Source organism: Prionailurus bengalensis, chromosome D3 (genome assembly GCF_016509475.1).
Source record: "Prionailurus bengalensis isolate Pbe53 chromosome D3, Fcat_Pben_1.1_paternal_pri, whole genome shotgun sequence".
NCBI classification, from domain to species: Eukaryota; Metazoa; Chordata; class Mammalia; order Carnivora; family Felidae; genus Prionailurus; species Prionailurus bengalensis.
The window spans coordinates 26,814,817-26,828,547 of NC_057356.1; the positions used below are offsets into that span (position 1 = coordinate 26,814,817).

At 54.8% G+C, this 13,731-nt stretch overlaps 1 protein-coding gene across 1 annotated transcript in view; it reads right to left on the bottom strand.

Annotated features, from left to right (window-relative positions):
• Positions 1–13,057, bottom strand: part of KIAA1671 (KIAA1671 ortholog) — a 149,059-nt gene extending 136,002 nt beyond the window's left edge. Inside the window, exons 1-4 of the mRNA XM_043558077.1 lie at positions 12,769–13,057; positions 9,399–11,009; positions 7,325–7,412; positions 1,624–4,473 (exon numbers count right to left, since the gene is read on the bottom strand). Of these exons, the coding sequence (XP_043414012.1) occupies positions 1,624–4,473; positions 7,325–7,412; positions 9,399–10,954 (4,494 nt within the window). The 5' untranslated portion in view covers positions 10,955–11,009; positions 12,769–13,057. The remainder of the gene's footprint in view (positions 1–1,623; positions 4,474–7,324; positions 7,413–9,398; positions 11,010–12,768) is intronic.
• Between the last annotated feature and the right edge of the window lie 674 nt (positions 13,058–13,731).

Consider the following 13,731-nt stretch of genomic DNA (forward strand, 5'->3'; position numbering starts at 1 on the left):
ATCCCACTCTTTTCGTGTCTACAACATCCCTTCCCAGGCGGGACCCTCTGCTCTCTTTTCTACAGATGAGGAAACTGAGGCTCGGGAGCCTCAGTGAAAGGGTTTGCCCTTCGTCACTCGGTCCGGGTGGCAGATGTGGGACTTGGGTGCCAGTTGGCTGACGCCACAGCATATGGGTGGCAGTGCAGGGACCAAGGTTCCGCACTGCTCCCAGAGCTTGGCATGTCTGGTCCCCACCTCCAAACCTTTGCGCGTGCTGTGCTTCTGCCGCGAATGCCCTCACCCCCCGAACCAGCCCATCCAAACTCATAACCACCCCCCAGCGTGGGCTCCGGCCAGCAGCTCCTCCAGGATGCCTTCCCGGGCCTCTTCTCCAGCACCTCACCTCCGCGCCTGATCATTTCCCGGCCGTGGGTCACCGTGTCCCATCTCCCCGCAGAGATCATAAGCTTCCCGAAGGCAGGCTCCATGCCTCAGATTTCTTCCCCACCTTCAAGATTCCTCATTTACCACCGAGTAGCCTACGTGAAAGCTTGGGTATCGAGCCAGACCTGGGTTCAAATACCAGCTTTGCCACTTGGTGCTGTGTGACCTGAGACACGTTACTTAACTTCTCTGAGCCTGGGCTTTTTCAAGGGTACAAGACGATTGATTGCACCCGCAGCAGATGTTGTGGGCCCCCAGCCCTGCGCTCAAGGACCTGCCGATGGCAATGGTGTCCTGCCACGTGGGGAGTTTTCTCTCCACCACTGAGCATGGCACCAGACAGAATGGAAGAGTCTGAATGCTGAGAGTCCCAGAAACAGCCCCCAGTGAGGACAGAAGGGAAATGGAAAATATATATGCCAGGTTCCTTGCTTCTTGGACAGGACAACTCAGGGGTGATCTATGCTACTGCTCCAACGAGAATGAGCCTCAGATGCCCACAGAGGCACTTTTAACACCTGCCTCACTTCTCCACTGGGGATCCCAGCGGGGAATCACCTCCTCAAACAGCTGCTTGCAAAGGCCTGCCTCTGTGGAAACTCCAACTGTCCCACAAAAGAGGGATTGTCATGAGACTCACCTAAGATCGCTCACTCACTCGGGGCGCCTGGGTGGCTCAGTCGGGGAGGCATCTGACTCTGGATTTCGCCTCAGGCCACGATCCCAAGGTTTGTGAGATCGAGCCCTGTGTAGGGCACTGTGCTGATGACTGGGAGCCCGCTTGGGATTCTCTCTCCCTCTCTTTCTGCCCGTCCCCCACTCTGCTCACCCTCTCTCTCTCAAAATAAATAATTAAACATTGAAACAGCCAGTATTCCCTGAATGCTCACAAAATGTCATGCATGATGCTGAATATGCAGGACACGATAATGAACTCGATGACAACACACAGGAACGGACAGAGGGTGCTCAATAAATGATACTGATCGTCACCAACATTCTAGGCCAGACGTTTCAAACTGGTGGCCCCGTGGACTAAATGGAGGCATCGCGTGTCAAGAACTGGCCGGAACTGAGCTCTCTATTTGCCACAATCCCCGCCACTCATGTACATAGCCACCTGGCCCATGTCGCATGGGATTTTGAGCCCCCCCGGCCTATGTGTTTAATCAACGCCTTACAAAAGTTACCACTCACCTTCTGAGTGTCTCGAGTCCCCGACTCTCGCCGACAGAGCCCCATTTTGGTCTCCTTGACCTCAGAACTGTCTCCGGGGAGGCTGGACCTCCCCTGGGGCCGCTCTCGTCTCCTCTCTCTGGCTTCCTGCATAGCAGACAGGCCCTCTCGGATTTTGGCAGGCGGACCCTTCTCCGAATAGGCTCTCTTGACATCCAGCTGTGACCTGTCACGGTCATAAGGGTGATCACCCCACTGGAACACACTGGCCTCCTCTTCCGTCCCGATGGATTTCCCCGGGGTCCCTTTCTTCTGGTGAGCGGGGGATGACTTGGGCAACACGCTGGCCCCACTGCCCAGATCCTCCCAGGTTGGGGGCTTTGACTCGGCTGGGTAATTTGAATACTTTGCACCTTGATGTTTACTAGCAAAGGCCCTTCTGTCATCCTCGGGGATTCCTGAGTCTTTTCTCCTGGGACCGGTGGGGCCTGAAGAAACCCCTGGATATTTTTCAGAAGGAGCTGAGACTGGCAGAGCCCACAGTGGAGAGCTGGATTTGGTGTTTGTGGTTGCCCCCGGGGTCTCTGCCCGTGGCTTGCCAGGGCCAGGAGCGGAACTGTGGTTTGCTTCGGTGAAACCTGCTTGTTTCTGGAGACCCTCGGCTTCGGGCCTCTCCTTCCAGCTCCTCCTTCTTGGTTCCACCCTGCCTAGATGGCCTGGCCTCTCCTGAGTCGAGCCGCTGGGCACCGAGGGTGCCCCCTCCAGGGGTTCCTCCACCTCCTGCTTCTTGTACTCTGCCATCAGGGCGTCAATGTCAAGAACACTGGATCTGTAGCCATCTCTGATTTTACCCGGGACCCTTGCACTGACCACCTCAGTGCCCCTTCTGGCGAGGAGATCGTTGGCTTCTGGGTGACTTTTGGAAGGCGGGGGTGTTTTGGGAGCGCCGCTGGGGGACGTCTTGGTCCCACAATCCTTCCAACTGTTCTGAAACCCGGTGCCATCTTCTGGTCTCCGATGACTCCATGAGGCATCGGCATCCATGATTCTTTCAACGGAAGGATCCAGAATCCTGTCTCCAAGAGGTGACAGACGGTCTGTTGGCTTCAGAGGCTTTGAAAAGCTTGTGTGGTCGTGCTCTCTGCCCTTAGTCCAGTTTTTACTGCCCTTGCTCTCCAGTGGCCCTTCATGGTGAAGAGAAGCCAAGGTAGGAGTTCGAGGATGAGGAGATGGAGGCGGTGCTGGTTTTCTAGAATGTTCCATCAAGTTTTCGGGCCCTGACTTAACAGTACTTTTTGCTTTTTGAGTATCAGGAATCTGATATGTCACTGCAAAAAATGTCGCCTTGGGTTCCAGAGAGGACCGTTGCTTCACCGCTGGGCGAGTCTGGTCCTGTGAAGCACTTGGGTTCTCCTCCTGGGCCTCCACCCTGTTGTGGGAGAGCTGGGGTTTTCTTAAGGCACTGACGGTGGGGCTCAAATGGTCTGTTCGCCTCTGCTCCACCTTCGAGGCGTTTTCTGGGGCCAGGAAGCTGAACTCCTCAAACTTCACGTCGTGCGGTAATGTCCGCCGTCGCCACCTCTCGAATCTCTGGTCCGCGGGACCCGCTTTCCGCATCTTGACTTCAGGCTCTGGTGCCTGGGCTGGCCTGGGTTCACCCTCACCGGAAGCCACAGCGAGGGGCCCTCTCTGCACAAGCGCTTCTGGATGTGGCCGGGCTCGGAAGTCGGAGGGCTCGTCCTTAGCCAGACAGAGAGGATCCAGAGGGCACCCCCAGGGGGGACCCCTTTCTCCCACTGAGCTGCAGCCTCCTGACTTGTTTCTGGCCCCAGCGGGCCCCTCGTGTGGAGCCTCCCAGACGGCCACCTGGATGGCCCTCCCAGAGGGGACTTCAGAGCCGCACAACCTGGCTGAGCGCTCGCTGTTGGCCCTGGGGCTCAGTTCCGAGCCTTTCTCTTCACTGGCCACCACGGTGGCTTTATGCCAGTTCAAGGTCGCCCCCCCTGTCCATTTGGGTGACAGGCAATTGCCTCCAAACGTGTCCTTTGGCTCCCGGAAGTCAGGCCTTGGCTCACTGACCTCATGAGTCCCTTGAGCTTCCCAAATCAAACTGGCCCTGTGAACGGACCCCGCCTGACCTTCGAGCCTGTACTCTGGCTCTGCAGGGGTGACCTCACGGGCCTGCTGCCTCCCCTTTGGTGAGAGCCGAGACCTGCCACTTCGCAGGGTCATGGCTCTTTCCTCCAACGCCACGGAGACAGCCTCACTGTGTGCACACTTGCCCACTGTGTGCATCATGTCATACTTGGGCTCGACCCTCTGGGATGAGGGAGGGTTTTCAGCACGTTGGAGGAAGGGGTTCTTATTGTGTTTTTCGTCCAAAGGGTATTCTTCTGGGAAGGGCACGTGACACTGTCTGGGTTCACCATTTGAAAGGGCAGTCTGTCCCCATTTCTCTGCATCAGGAGTTTCGAACCCTCTGGAGCTCTGTTTCTTGAGGGCTGTCTTTTCAGGCAGGTCCTTCCCCAGCCATGAGCTTCTCTCGTGCCTGGGTCTGAACTCTGAGACACTGGCATCAGCCACATCTCTCGGGGCCGTGGCCGAGGGACGGTGTCCTGACTGGTCAGCCACTGTGTGTCTCTCCACGTGATGCTCAAACACCGTGGCCCACACGGTCTGGAAGCTTCCATCATCTTCTGGAGTGCTGTCAGAAGGGCTCAGAGCCCCCACCGAGCTCTCACCCCGATGGTTGCCAGGGACTTGGTTAGGACTGTCCTTCCACTCTGTCTGCCTCGACTTCTCTCGGAGCGTTCCAGGCTTCCAGGAGCTTCTCAGGACGGATGCTCTATCCACACCATGCCCTTCCTTTTGCTGAAAAAAAAAAAGAAAAGAAACAATGCAACTGACGTTAAGGGACTTTGAAAGGGAAAGGAAGAGGTGAGGTGATCAACACAGCTGCTTTTTTTTTGTTTTTTTCAACGTTTTTTATTTATTTTTGGGACAGAGAGAGACAGAGCATGAACGGGGGAGGGGCAGAGAGAGCGGGAGACACAGAATCGGAAACAGGCTCCAGGCTCCGAGCCATCAGCCCAGAGCCCGACGCGGGGCTCGAACTCACGGACCGCGAGATCGTGACCTGGCTGAAGTCGGACGCTTAACCGACTACGCCACCCAGGCGCCCCAACACAGCTGCTTTTAAAATCACAACAGGGGCACCTGGGTGGCTCAGTAGGTTGAGCGTCCGACTTTGGCTCAGGTCATGATCTCGTAGTTCATAGGTTCGAGCCCCACGTCGGGCTCTGTGCTGACAGCTTGCAGCCTGGAGCCTGCCTCGGGTTCTGTGTCTCCCTCTCTCTCTCTGCCCCTCCCCCACTGGTGCTCTTTCTGTCTCTGTCTCAAAGATAAATAAACGCTTAAAAAAAAAACCCACAAAAAATACTATTTAAAAAATAAAAATACATAAAATCACAACAGTGAGATGCCATAAAATGTTAAAGACCGAACACACCCAGTGAGGGTGAGGATGTGGGAAAATGGACACTCTTGGAAACTGTTGGCAAGAACATAAAAATGTTCAAATGCACGTTTCCTTTAACCTGGCCAATTTCCTGCCAAGACTCTTTCTTGGCTCGGGTGCCCAAGTCGGCGTCAATGAGAAGGCTCAGGGAGCACCGCTTGAGGAAACAAAACCAACACAGAAACAACCTAGGTGCCCATCTGTAGGGCACGGGCTAAGTGAGCTTTGACCTAATGCAGACAATGAAATGCCACAGGGCACTTGACTCCACAGAAGGGGGTGGGTCCCGATGTCATCTCTAACAACACACAAAACACTGTTGTGTGGGCAGGAGAAAAGCAGACTGCAGACAGTGTATTTCTAAAACGATTCCATTTTTTAAACAACCGCATGTGTATGTGTGTATACACGTAGATAAACAAGGGAGAAGAGCTATAAGTTCATCAGTGAGAAAGGGCGTCAGAGCAGGAGAAAGGAATGAGGAGAACGTCGTTTTTTCCTCTTACACACCTCAGTTCTGTTCGATTTTATAACAGGCGTGTGTGAATTAGCCATTTCTTAACCTTTTTTTGTTGTGAGAAGTAAGTCTACTTCAGGGCTCCTGGGTGGCTCAGTCGGATGAGCGTCTGACTCTTGATTTCGGCTCAGGTCATGATCTCAGGGTCATGGGATCGAGCCTTTTGTCGGGCTCCACACTAAGCATGGAGCCTGCTTAAGATTCTCTCTCTCTCTCTCTCTCTCTCTCTCTCTCTCTCTCTCTCTCCCTCCCTCTGCCCCATCCTCACTTGCACTTTATGTCTCTCTAAAATACAATGAAATGAAATGAAATGAAATGAAATGAAATGAAATGAAATGAAATGAAATGAAATAAGAAATAAGTCTACTTAAACAAGTTAAACAACGACTTAACCATCAAAGTAGCCAATCCCATTCCTGGGTAGATCCCCAAAAGAAGGGAAAACAGATGTTCCAATAAAAACTTGTACACCTATATCCATAGCAGCACTATTCACAGAAGGTGGAAATCACTGAAATGTCCACCAGAAGAAGAATGGATAAACAAATCAGGGTCCACTTGTACAACGGGGTATTATTCAGCCATTAAAAAGGGACAGGGTACTGATTCACGCTCCAACACAGAGGAACCTTGAAAACATTATGCTAAATGAAAGAAGCCAGACAAAAGGATGTGTGTTTTGTGATTCCATCTGTAGGGAATGTCCAGAATAGGCAAGTGTCTATAGGGACAGAAAGTAGATTTGTGGTTGCCAGAGGCCACAGGTGGGAGATGGGAAGTGACTGACTGGCTAAGGGTTTCCATTTGGAGTGATGAAAATTCTGAGGGCCCCTGGCTGGGGAGCGTGCAACTCAATCTTGGGGTCATGAGTTCAAGCCCCACGCTGGGTGTAGAGATGACTTAAATAAAAATAAAAGTAAAAATAAAAATAAAAAATTCTGGACTAGGGGCTTCTGGGTGGCTCAGCCGGTTAAGCATCCAACTTTGGCTCAGGTCAGGATCTCACAGCTTGTGAGTTTGAGCCCCACATCGGGCTCTGTACTGACAGCTCGGAGCCTGGAGCCCGCTTCAGATTCTGTGTCTCTCTCTCTCTCTGCCCCTCCCCCGCCCGTGCTCTGTCTCTCTGTCTCTCTCTCAAAAATAAATAAGCATTTAAAAAAAGATGAAAACTCTGCACGATGCATCAGCCACAAAACAGTTAGACCTAGTAGTTATTTCATAAGCTTTTTCTTATTAAACAGAATAAATAAAAATAGTTTTACGCAATTTAGCTTCCCTCCTTCTGCTATTGTTAGATGACAAGCTGAGGTAGGGAACAGGGACATAATGAGGGAAATTGAGGGAGTTCCAATTAACAGTGTTTAATCTAAATTTTAAATTCTTAAAAAAGCAAGCATTCGTACATAAGAAAGCCAGGCTCCGCTTCCTCTTTGCACAGGAAACGAAATAAAACCTGGCAATTACATTTGTAAACAATATTTAACACTAAGGAGGGCAGAATCACAAACCCAAAAGGGACTTAAAAAGTCCCAGCATTCAAGAAAAAACAACAACAACAAAAAAAACGTTTTCTTCTTCATGAGAGGCTTCTGATTTTTCCTGGGTCTTGTGGATCCTGAAAGCTCTTTTTCCAGTAAGTAAAGCCACCCACTAGAAAACAAGACGTGCCAAACACAGAGGCTTCTCACCTTTTCTCCGGGTTCCTGAGGAAGCTCGCCACCTAGCTCAGAACACTTCTCATATCGGACTTCGTTGCTTGAAGCTGGGCTTGAAAACCTGGCACCAGAAGATCCAAGTTATTTGCACGGGGCTAGGAGCTGGGACTCCCTCCAGCCCACGCCCCGTAACTAGCTCAGGAACCCAGGGGTGAAATCGGCACGGAGATCAACAAGGCAACACGACCTGGTTTGCTTTGAGAAAAGATGTGTCTGTGGCCGCTCTAGCCGCCAAACCGAGAAGGGCCCGGTGGGGAGAGTTTACCTTAAACACAGCATCACTGGGGTAGCAGGAGCCCCAGGCTTGGAAGAAGAGACCTAGGTGCTGTCCCAGCTCTACTGCCTCCGCACTGCAGGAGCTTGGGTTGTGCTTGTGGCCTCACCTGAGCCTCTGTCTCTTCATCTATGAAACGGGGATAATTAACACCTCCCCACCGTCTTTTGTAGGGCAGATAAGAGGCTACCCAAGGCCCTAATAGCTATGTGAGGGCGTTTAAGGAAGAGTAAAGATGCCCCAGGAGGGATAATTAATGGTTGTTGTTAGCAACCCCAGGCACAACAGCAGCCCCACCACAGACCTGCCACGGGACCTGCGGGTTGGGGGGGTGGGGGGCGCGTGGAATGTGTGGGGGCATGGGCAGGTCTCTGCCTCTCTGGGTAACCTTGGCCAAGTCATTGTCCTTCTCTGGGCCTCAGTTTCTCCACTTGCCAAGGGGAAGAGAACGAAAGGGTGTTCTGGTGTTAGCATTTTCCCGTCTCTGAAGAGCTCCCTGGGGTGGATGCCTAAAGATGAGTTCAGGGCTGAGGGCTACAGAGACCAGGGAGGGGAGAGAGACAAGCCACTTAAACTCGCCCCACTCTGCAATCCAGGGTCCGCCACCCAGGAGGCATGAGGCCATGGGTGAGTCGTTTCCAAACTCAGAGCCTCAGTTTCCCCATCTGTCAAATGAGAATAATCCAAGGCACTGGGAGGACGCAGGAAAAGGTGTGTGAGGTCCCTTGTATGGGTGCCTCTTGCTCTGGTATCTCAGCTTGGGCCTGGCTGCACATCAGAATCACTTGGGAACTTTGAAAAACGACCAAGCTATGAACCCCTCCCCAGATCAACCGAATCAGAATCTCTGGATGGGGGCAGGAGAGTGCCAGGCACCGGTTGTTTTTTTGTTGTTTTTTTTTTTTTTCCCAGATGATTTTAAATGCTGAGAGCCACTGATCGAACCCAAGCCCAGCCGGCTGTCCTGGTTCCCAGGGCTGGGAGGGCAGTCTGCCCAGAGGTGGCCCTTGGAAGTTCCTTCCCCACAAAAGTATGCCGGTGGCATGCATGTCTTTAACGCGCCTGTTGTAGCCGGGGAGCCACTTGTGGGAAAACAAAAGAGCAAGAGATATCAGAGGCCTGGCTGAGCTTAGAAACTCATCGTTAACTAACAGGATTAATAATATCGTTTGGAGCTACAATGTAGTGATGGCCTCCCATGGGCAGAGCGATTCACAGCATAATCCTTCAAGGAAGGTTTCGGTTTTAGAGACAAACCGAGGCTCAAGAGGGAAGGGGACTTGCTCAAGCTATCTTGACCCATCTGATTTTATTCGGGGGCCGCTCATGGAGGCTTAGGCTCTACAGTAAACATCCTCAGGCTTCTGGAAAGGCAAGCTTAGCGACGGACCCAGGCTGCACTGGAATTACACAGGGCTCCAGACTTCCTCGAGGCACTTCCCCTCTCCTATCCGCATCTGTGAAATGGGCACGGTGTCTTCCCCCACTGCGACGTGTAAAGCGGGGAAAGGACAAAGAAATGGAGCTGCTGGCACACAGTGAACCCGGAGGGGAGCGGTGTTCCCTCTCTGCCCCCGAGCTCCTTATCTGAGAAACGGAAGCCAACGCCACCTCCTCTGGGGGTCTGTGGGTAAACCAAGAAAGAAGGGCGGGGGAGCTGCAAGGTGCCTAGTGCAGAGCCTGGTGCCTGCTTCTCTTTCCTGAGGGGCCTCTCTGGTAGGCTGTCGGAGGCAGCCGGGGACTGAGCGAAGCCTGTGGAACATTCCCACTTACGGTTTGGTCAGATCCGCCGACAACGGCCGTGCCTGGAAGGGCTTTCTCCTGATCTCTGGCTTTGCCTCTGAGCTCTCAGCGGCCCAGCCTTTGATCCGCTCCTGGACGCTCACAACCGCTTTCCCACGCTCTGGGGCAGCCAACGGGGGCTCAGGGGTGGCTGGTGGGGGTTCCGATTCTGCGGCCAAAGCCAAAGTGCTCTCCTCCCCAAACAGGCTGATGCCCTTCTTGATGCTGCCCCTGAGGGTCCATCCACCCTCCAGCCGGCTTTCCCTGTCGGCAGCTCTGCTCTTGACCTCAGCAAATTCTTGGTCTTTTCCCGGCCTGGGCAAGAGGGGCGGGGGCACCTTCTCCGGCTCCCTGAGCAGTTTCACTTTCTCCTCCCCGGGGTGCTGGTCAACCGTGGGGGTGCCCCTGGCTGAGCCCCCAGCACTTCTGAGGCTGCCCGTCTCCGCCTGCTTAAAAAGCACCCTCTCCTTCTGTTCTCGGGCCTTCTTGGCTACCTCTGGGAAGTCTGAGTCTGGGTCACAAAGGCGAAGGTTTGCTTTGACCAAACACTCCCCATCCACTTTGGGCTCCGGGTCGGACCTCTCGGGCCCCCGACACTGGGCAGTGGAACCCGCAGTGGCCTCATCGGCTGCCTTCTTCAGCAAGGCCTCTCTGCTCTCAAACCGGGCCGTGAGGTCCACGGACAGGGGCCTGGGCCTCCTCACCCACGTCTTCTCAGGCGGGGTGGGGGGTGCTTTCCCCACCCCGGCCGCCCCGCCTGGGCCTGGCTTCTGAGCCTGAATGCATTCGATGAAAATGGCCGACACAGGCCTTCTCCTCTGGAGAGGCCTGGGCTCCAGAGCGAGGTCACCCGTGTCCTCCACACCGCTGGCCTTTGAGACAGGCTCGTTTGGGCCTTTCTCTTCTTGGGGGGCAGCTGGCCTGGTGTCCTGCGACAGGGAGGCCGGTCGGGGAAGGGTCGCAGGCTTTCGGGCGGGCAGGGCGGGCTTGGCGGCCACCTCGGGCCGGGAGCCCAACGCGGGCTCCTGAGACACGCCCGTGGTGGCCTCCCGAGCCCCCTCATTGGCCCCCTTCCCCAGAATGGGGCCGGCTTTGGTGGTTTCAAAGAGAATCATGGTGCTGGGTCGGGGCCGCGGGAAGGCAGCCTTGCTGAACGAAGACGAGCTTTTCCTCAGGCCTTCCCCATTCCCCGCCTCCTGCCCCACCAAGCCAGGCATCCTCTCGCCCAGGTCCTTTGCCACCAGGTCCTGGGCGCGCCCACAGGGAGACGGGCTGGTTGGGCCGGACCCCAAGGATGGGGCGGGGGGGTTCACGTCCAGGACCTTCTCCCTGCAGAAGGGTTTGGGGGCAAGTCTGGGCAGCGGAAGTAAGCGGGCCGGGCTCCTGAGGGGGCTTTTTCCTTCCAAGAGCAGCGGGGAGGGTGGCCCGGGGGTGTCACCGGCCTGGCGGAAGTAGGTCCGCTTCAGGGTCTCCTCCTGGGCGATCTCGCCGAGGCCTGGCACTCCTGTCAGGGAAGCTATGGAGCCGACCTCAACCCGCGTCGCCATGGCTACGGTTGTGGGCCCATGGGGATTAAGAACATCCGAACTAGAGAAGCAAGCACTGAAAGTAAAAAAGAAAAGGGGGTGGGGGGGAAAGTAAATTTAAATCTCGGTCCGTGTCGGGGCGCCTGGGTGGCTCAAGGCAGTTGGGCGTCCAACTTCGGCTCGGGACACAAGCTCACTGTTCGTGGGTCTGAGCCCCGTGTCGGACTCTGTGCTGACAGCTCGGAGCCTGGAGCCTGCTTCGGATTATAAGTAAACATTAAACAAATAAAATAAAATAAATCTCAGGCGGTGTGTGTGTCGAAGCAGAGGGGGCCGGGGGAACGGGCCCAGGAGCCCAGCGCCCTGGGTACTGGACAACCACTCTCCACCGACCTCACCGGGCAAGTCCAGGCCAGCCTTTCCACCTCTCTGAACTCTTGGCAAGGTCGGTGGACTAAAGGGCCATTTCTAAAGTTTGTTCCAGGCCCAAGAAGGGTGGGGAAAGGGTGGCAACATTCCCTAGGAGGTTCCCCCCCTCGGTTAATCTCAAGGTCAGCTCTTAGGTAAAAAGTCATTATCTCTGCTACACAGATAAGGAAACCAGCTCAGAGATCACTTGGAGAGTAAGGGGCGAAGTCAGGACTCGAACTCAGGTCAGACCCCAAATGCACACCACAAACTCCCAGCCAGAGCCCCGCTGAGAGCATCCTCACATCCCCTCACTCCTGTTACCCCCAAGCCCTTCTCCCACCTCCCAGCTGACCCTCCTCACAACTCTGTGCTGAGCACCAAGCTCAGAGAGGCTAGGTGACCAGCCCCAGCTCACACAGCTACCAAAAGCTGGAGTCCCTGAGGTCACATAAGTTCGTTCGTGGCCCCTGAGGTCCCAGGCTCAGCCCCCCAACCCCTCTAGACTGTCCCTTACCTCCACCTCCCTCCCCCCCACAGCCTTCCAGATGCCTTAAAACAAAAAGTCACTTCATTCTTCACGCAACCTGCTGTCATTCCTGGTTTGCCTTTGCGGTTCTCTCAAGGCAGGAGCCCTCCTCTCTCATTGATCCTGGCACAACCCTGAGAAGCAGGGACTATAACCGTCTCCATTATGGGGATGAAAAGCAAGGGCCCAGAGAGGTCTCCTGACTTGCCTACATCACACAGCTGAAACCTGACCTCAAGTCCTCACCCCATTCACCTCGGCCTCCTTGAACATTATATCTCACTCCTTTCTGGTTTCTGAAGTGACTGTTCTTCATCCCCGCCCCCCGCCCTCCCCCACCACTTTCATGTCCGAGTTCTGTCTCCCTGCAAAACTGCCCCCAGCTTGCCCCCATCTAGATGGAATAAAAGCAGAAGGTATTTCAGTTCAACGCAAGCCTCCTGCTTCCCTTCCTGGGGCCCCACTCTGCTGCCCCCGGCTCTGACTCACTCAGCAGCCTGCAGGAAAGAAAGGCAGACAGATTTTGATATTTTCTCTTCCTTACACGCTCGATGGTGCTAACAGATTTCTTCTCCCCAAACCGGAGAACGCTGTCTAGACAGGGTTAGAGGCAGCAGAAGAGGGACAGATAGGGAGAACCAGAGAATCGGAGAATGGCAGAGTTCCGTCTGCCAAGGCCCCGGGGGCAGAGTTCTAAGGCATGTCGGGTCCTGACCAAAATCAGGACTGGTCTCCCTTAGGGCCAGTCCACGTGACCTCTTGGAAACCCTGCCCTGGGACACACACGTGAGCCGGACATGAGACAAGGGGCAGTAACAGAACACAAAGGACGGAGAGAAAATTCCCCGGCAGAACCCACAGGCGCCCTCCACCTCCCGGACACCCCGGCCCCACTTACCCGAGCTGGCAGGCGCCGGCTGGGGATGTGTGACTGCCTGAGAAAGTCAACGGCGTCACGTCTCATCGCGAACGGGGCTGGCCGCACGCTCCCATGGCAGAGGCGGACGGGGGCAGGGAGGCTCGTTCCCGCAGGGCTGGGTTTCAGCAGGTCTGGGGAGACACAGGACCACAGCCTCGGTTCCGGAGTTCTGGCAATATGTGCACAGACGGCACAGAGCTCCCTGGCATCTCCAGCTTGTCAAACACACGCTCCTTTCGGCTTCCCGATACCGTAGCATAAAGAGGGCTGAGTCCACAGCGGGAGCTCAATAAAAATCTGCCCCCCTGCCCTGTTCCTCTGCTAACGTGTTTACTGACCACCTACCATGTGCACAAGGAGCAACAAGAAAAATCCCCTGCATTCAGGGAACTCACAGTCTTGTGTAAGAAACACACACACACGCACGCACACACACACGCACATACACACGCACACACACACACACACACACACAGAAGCACTTACAACTCTGAGTAATAAACACCATGGTGTATACAGGGGGATGTGGGAGCACAGGAAGAGTACTAACTGCTTGGAAATGGGAATGGTGATCCCGGAAGAGTCCCCAGGCTGGGAGATGACACCGAGAACCCAAGGTGCTGGCTAATTTGGGAGCTGTTTCTCCTGCCTCAGAAGTACCTGAACACTGCATCTGTTGGAGATCCTGAAATGCACCCCGGGACGTTTGCACCTGCCGTGCCTGCTTCCTGGGATACCCTTCTCACTCACATACAGACACAGGACCACCCCTCAGAACACAGCTCAGACCTCTCTGCCCCACCTCCCCAGCCTGGCACAGTCCTCTTACACGTCCATGGAGCGCCAGAGGTGCTCGGCAGGACTCGTCAGAGTAACACGGGCATATTGAATACTGCATGAGCCTTCACGTCGTTATCAGTCTTTCCCGTTCAATGGCAAGCC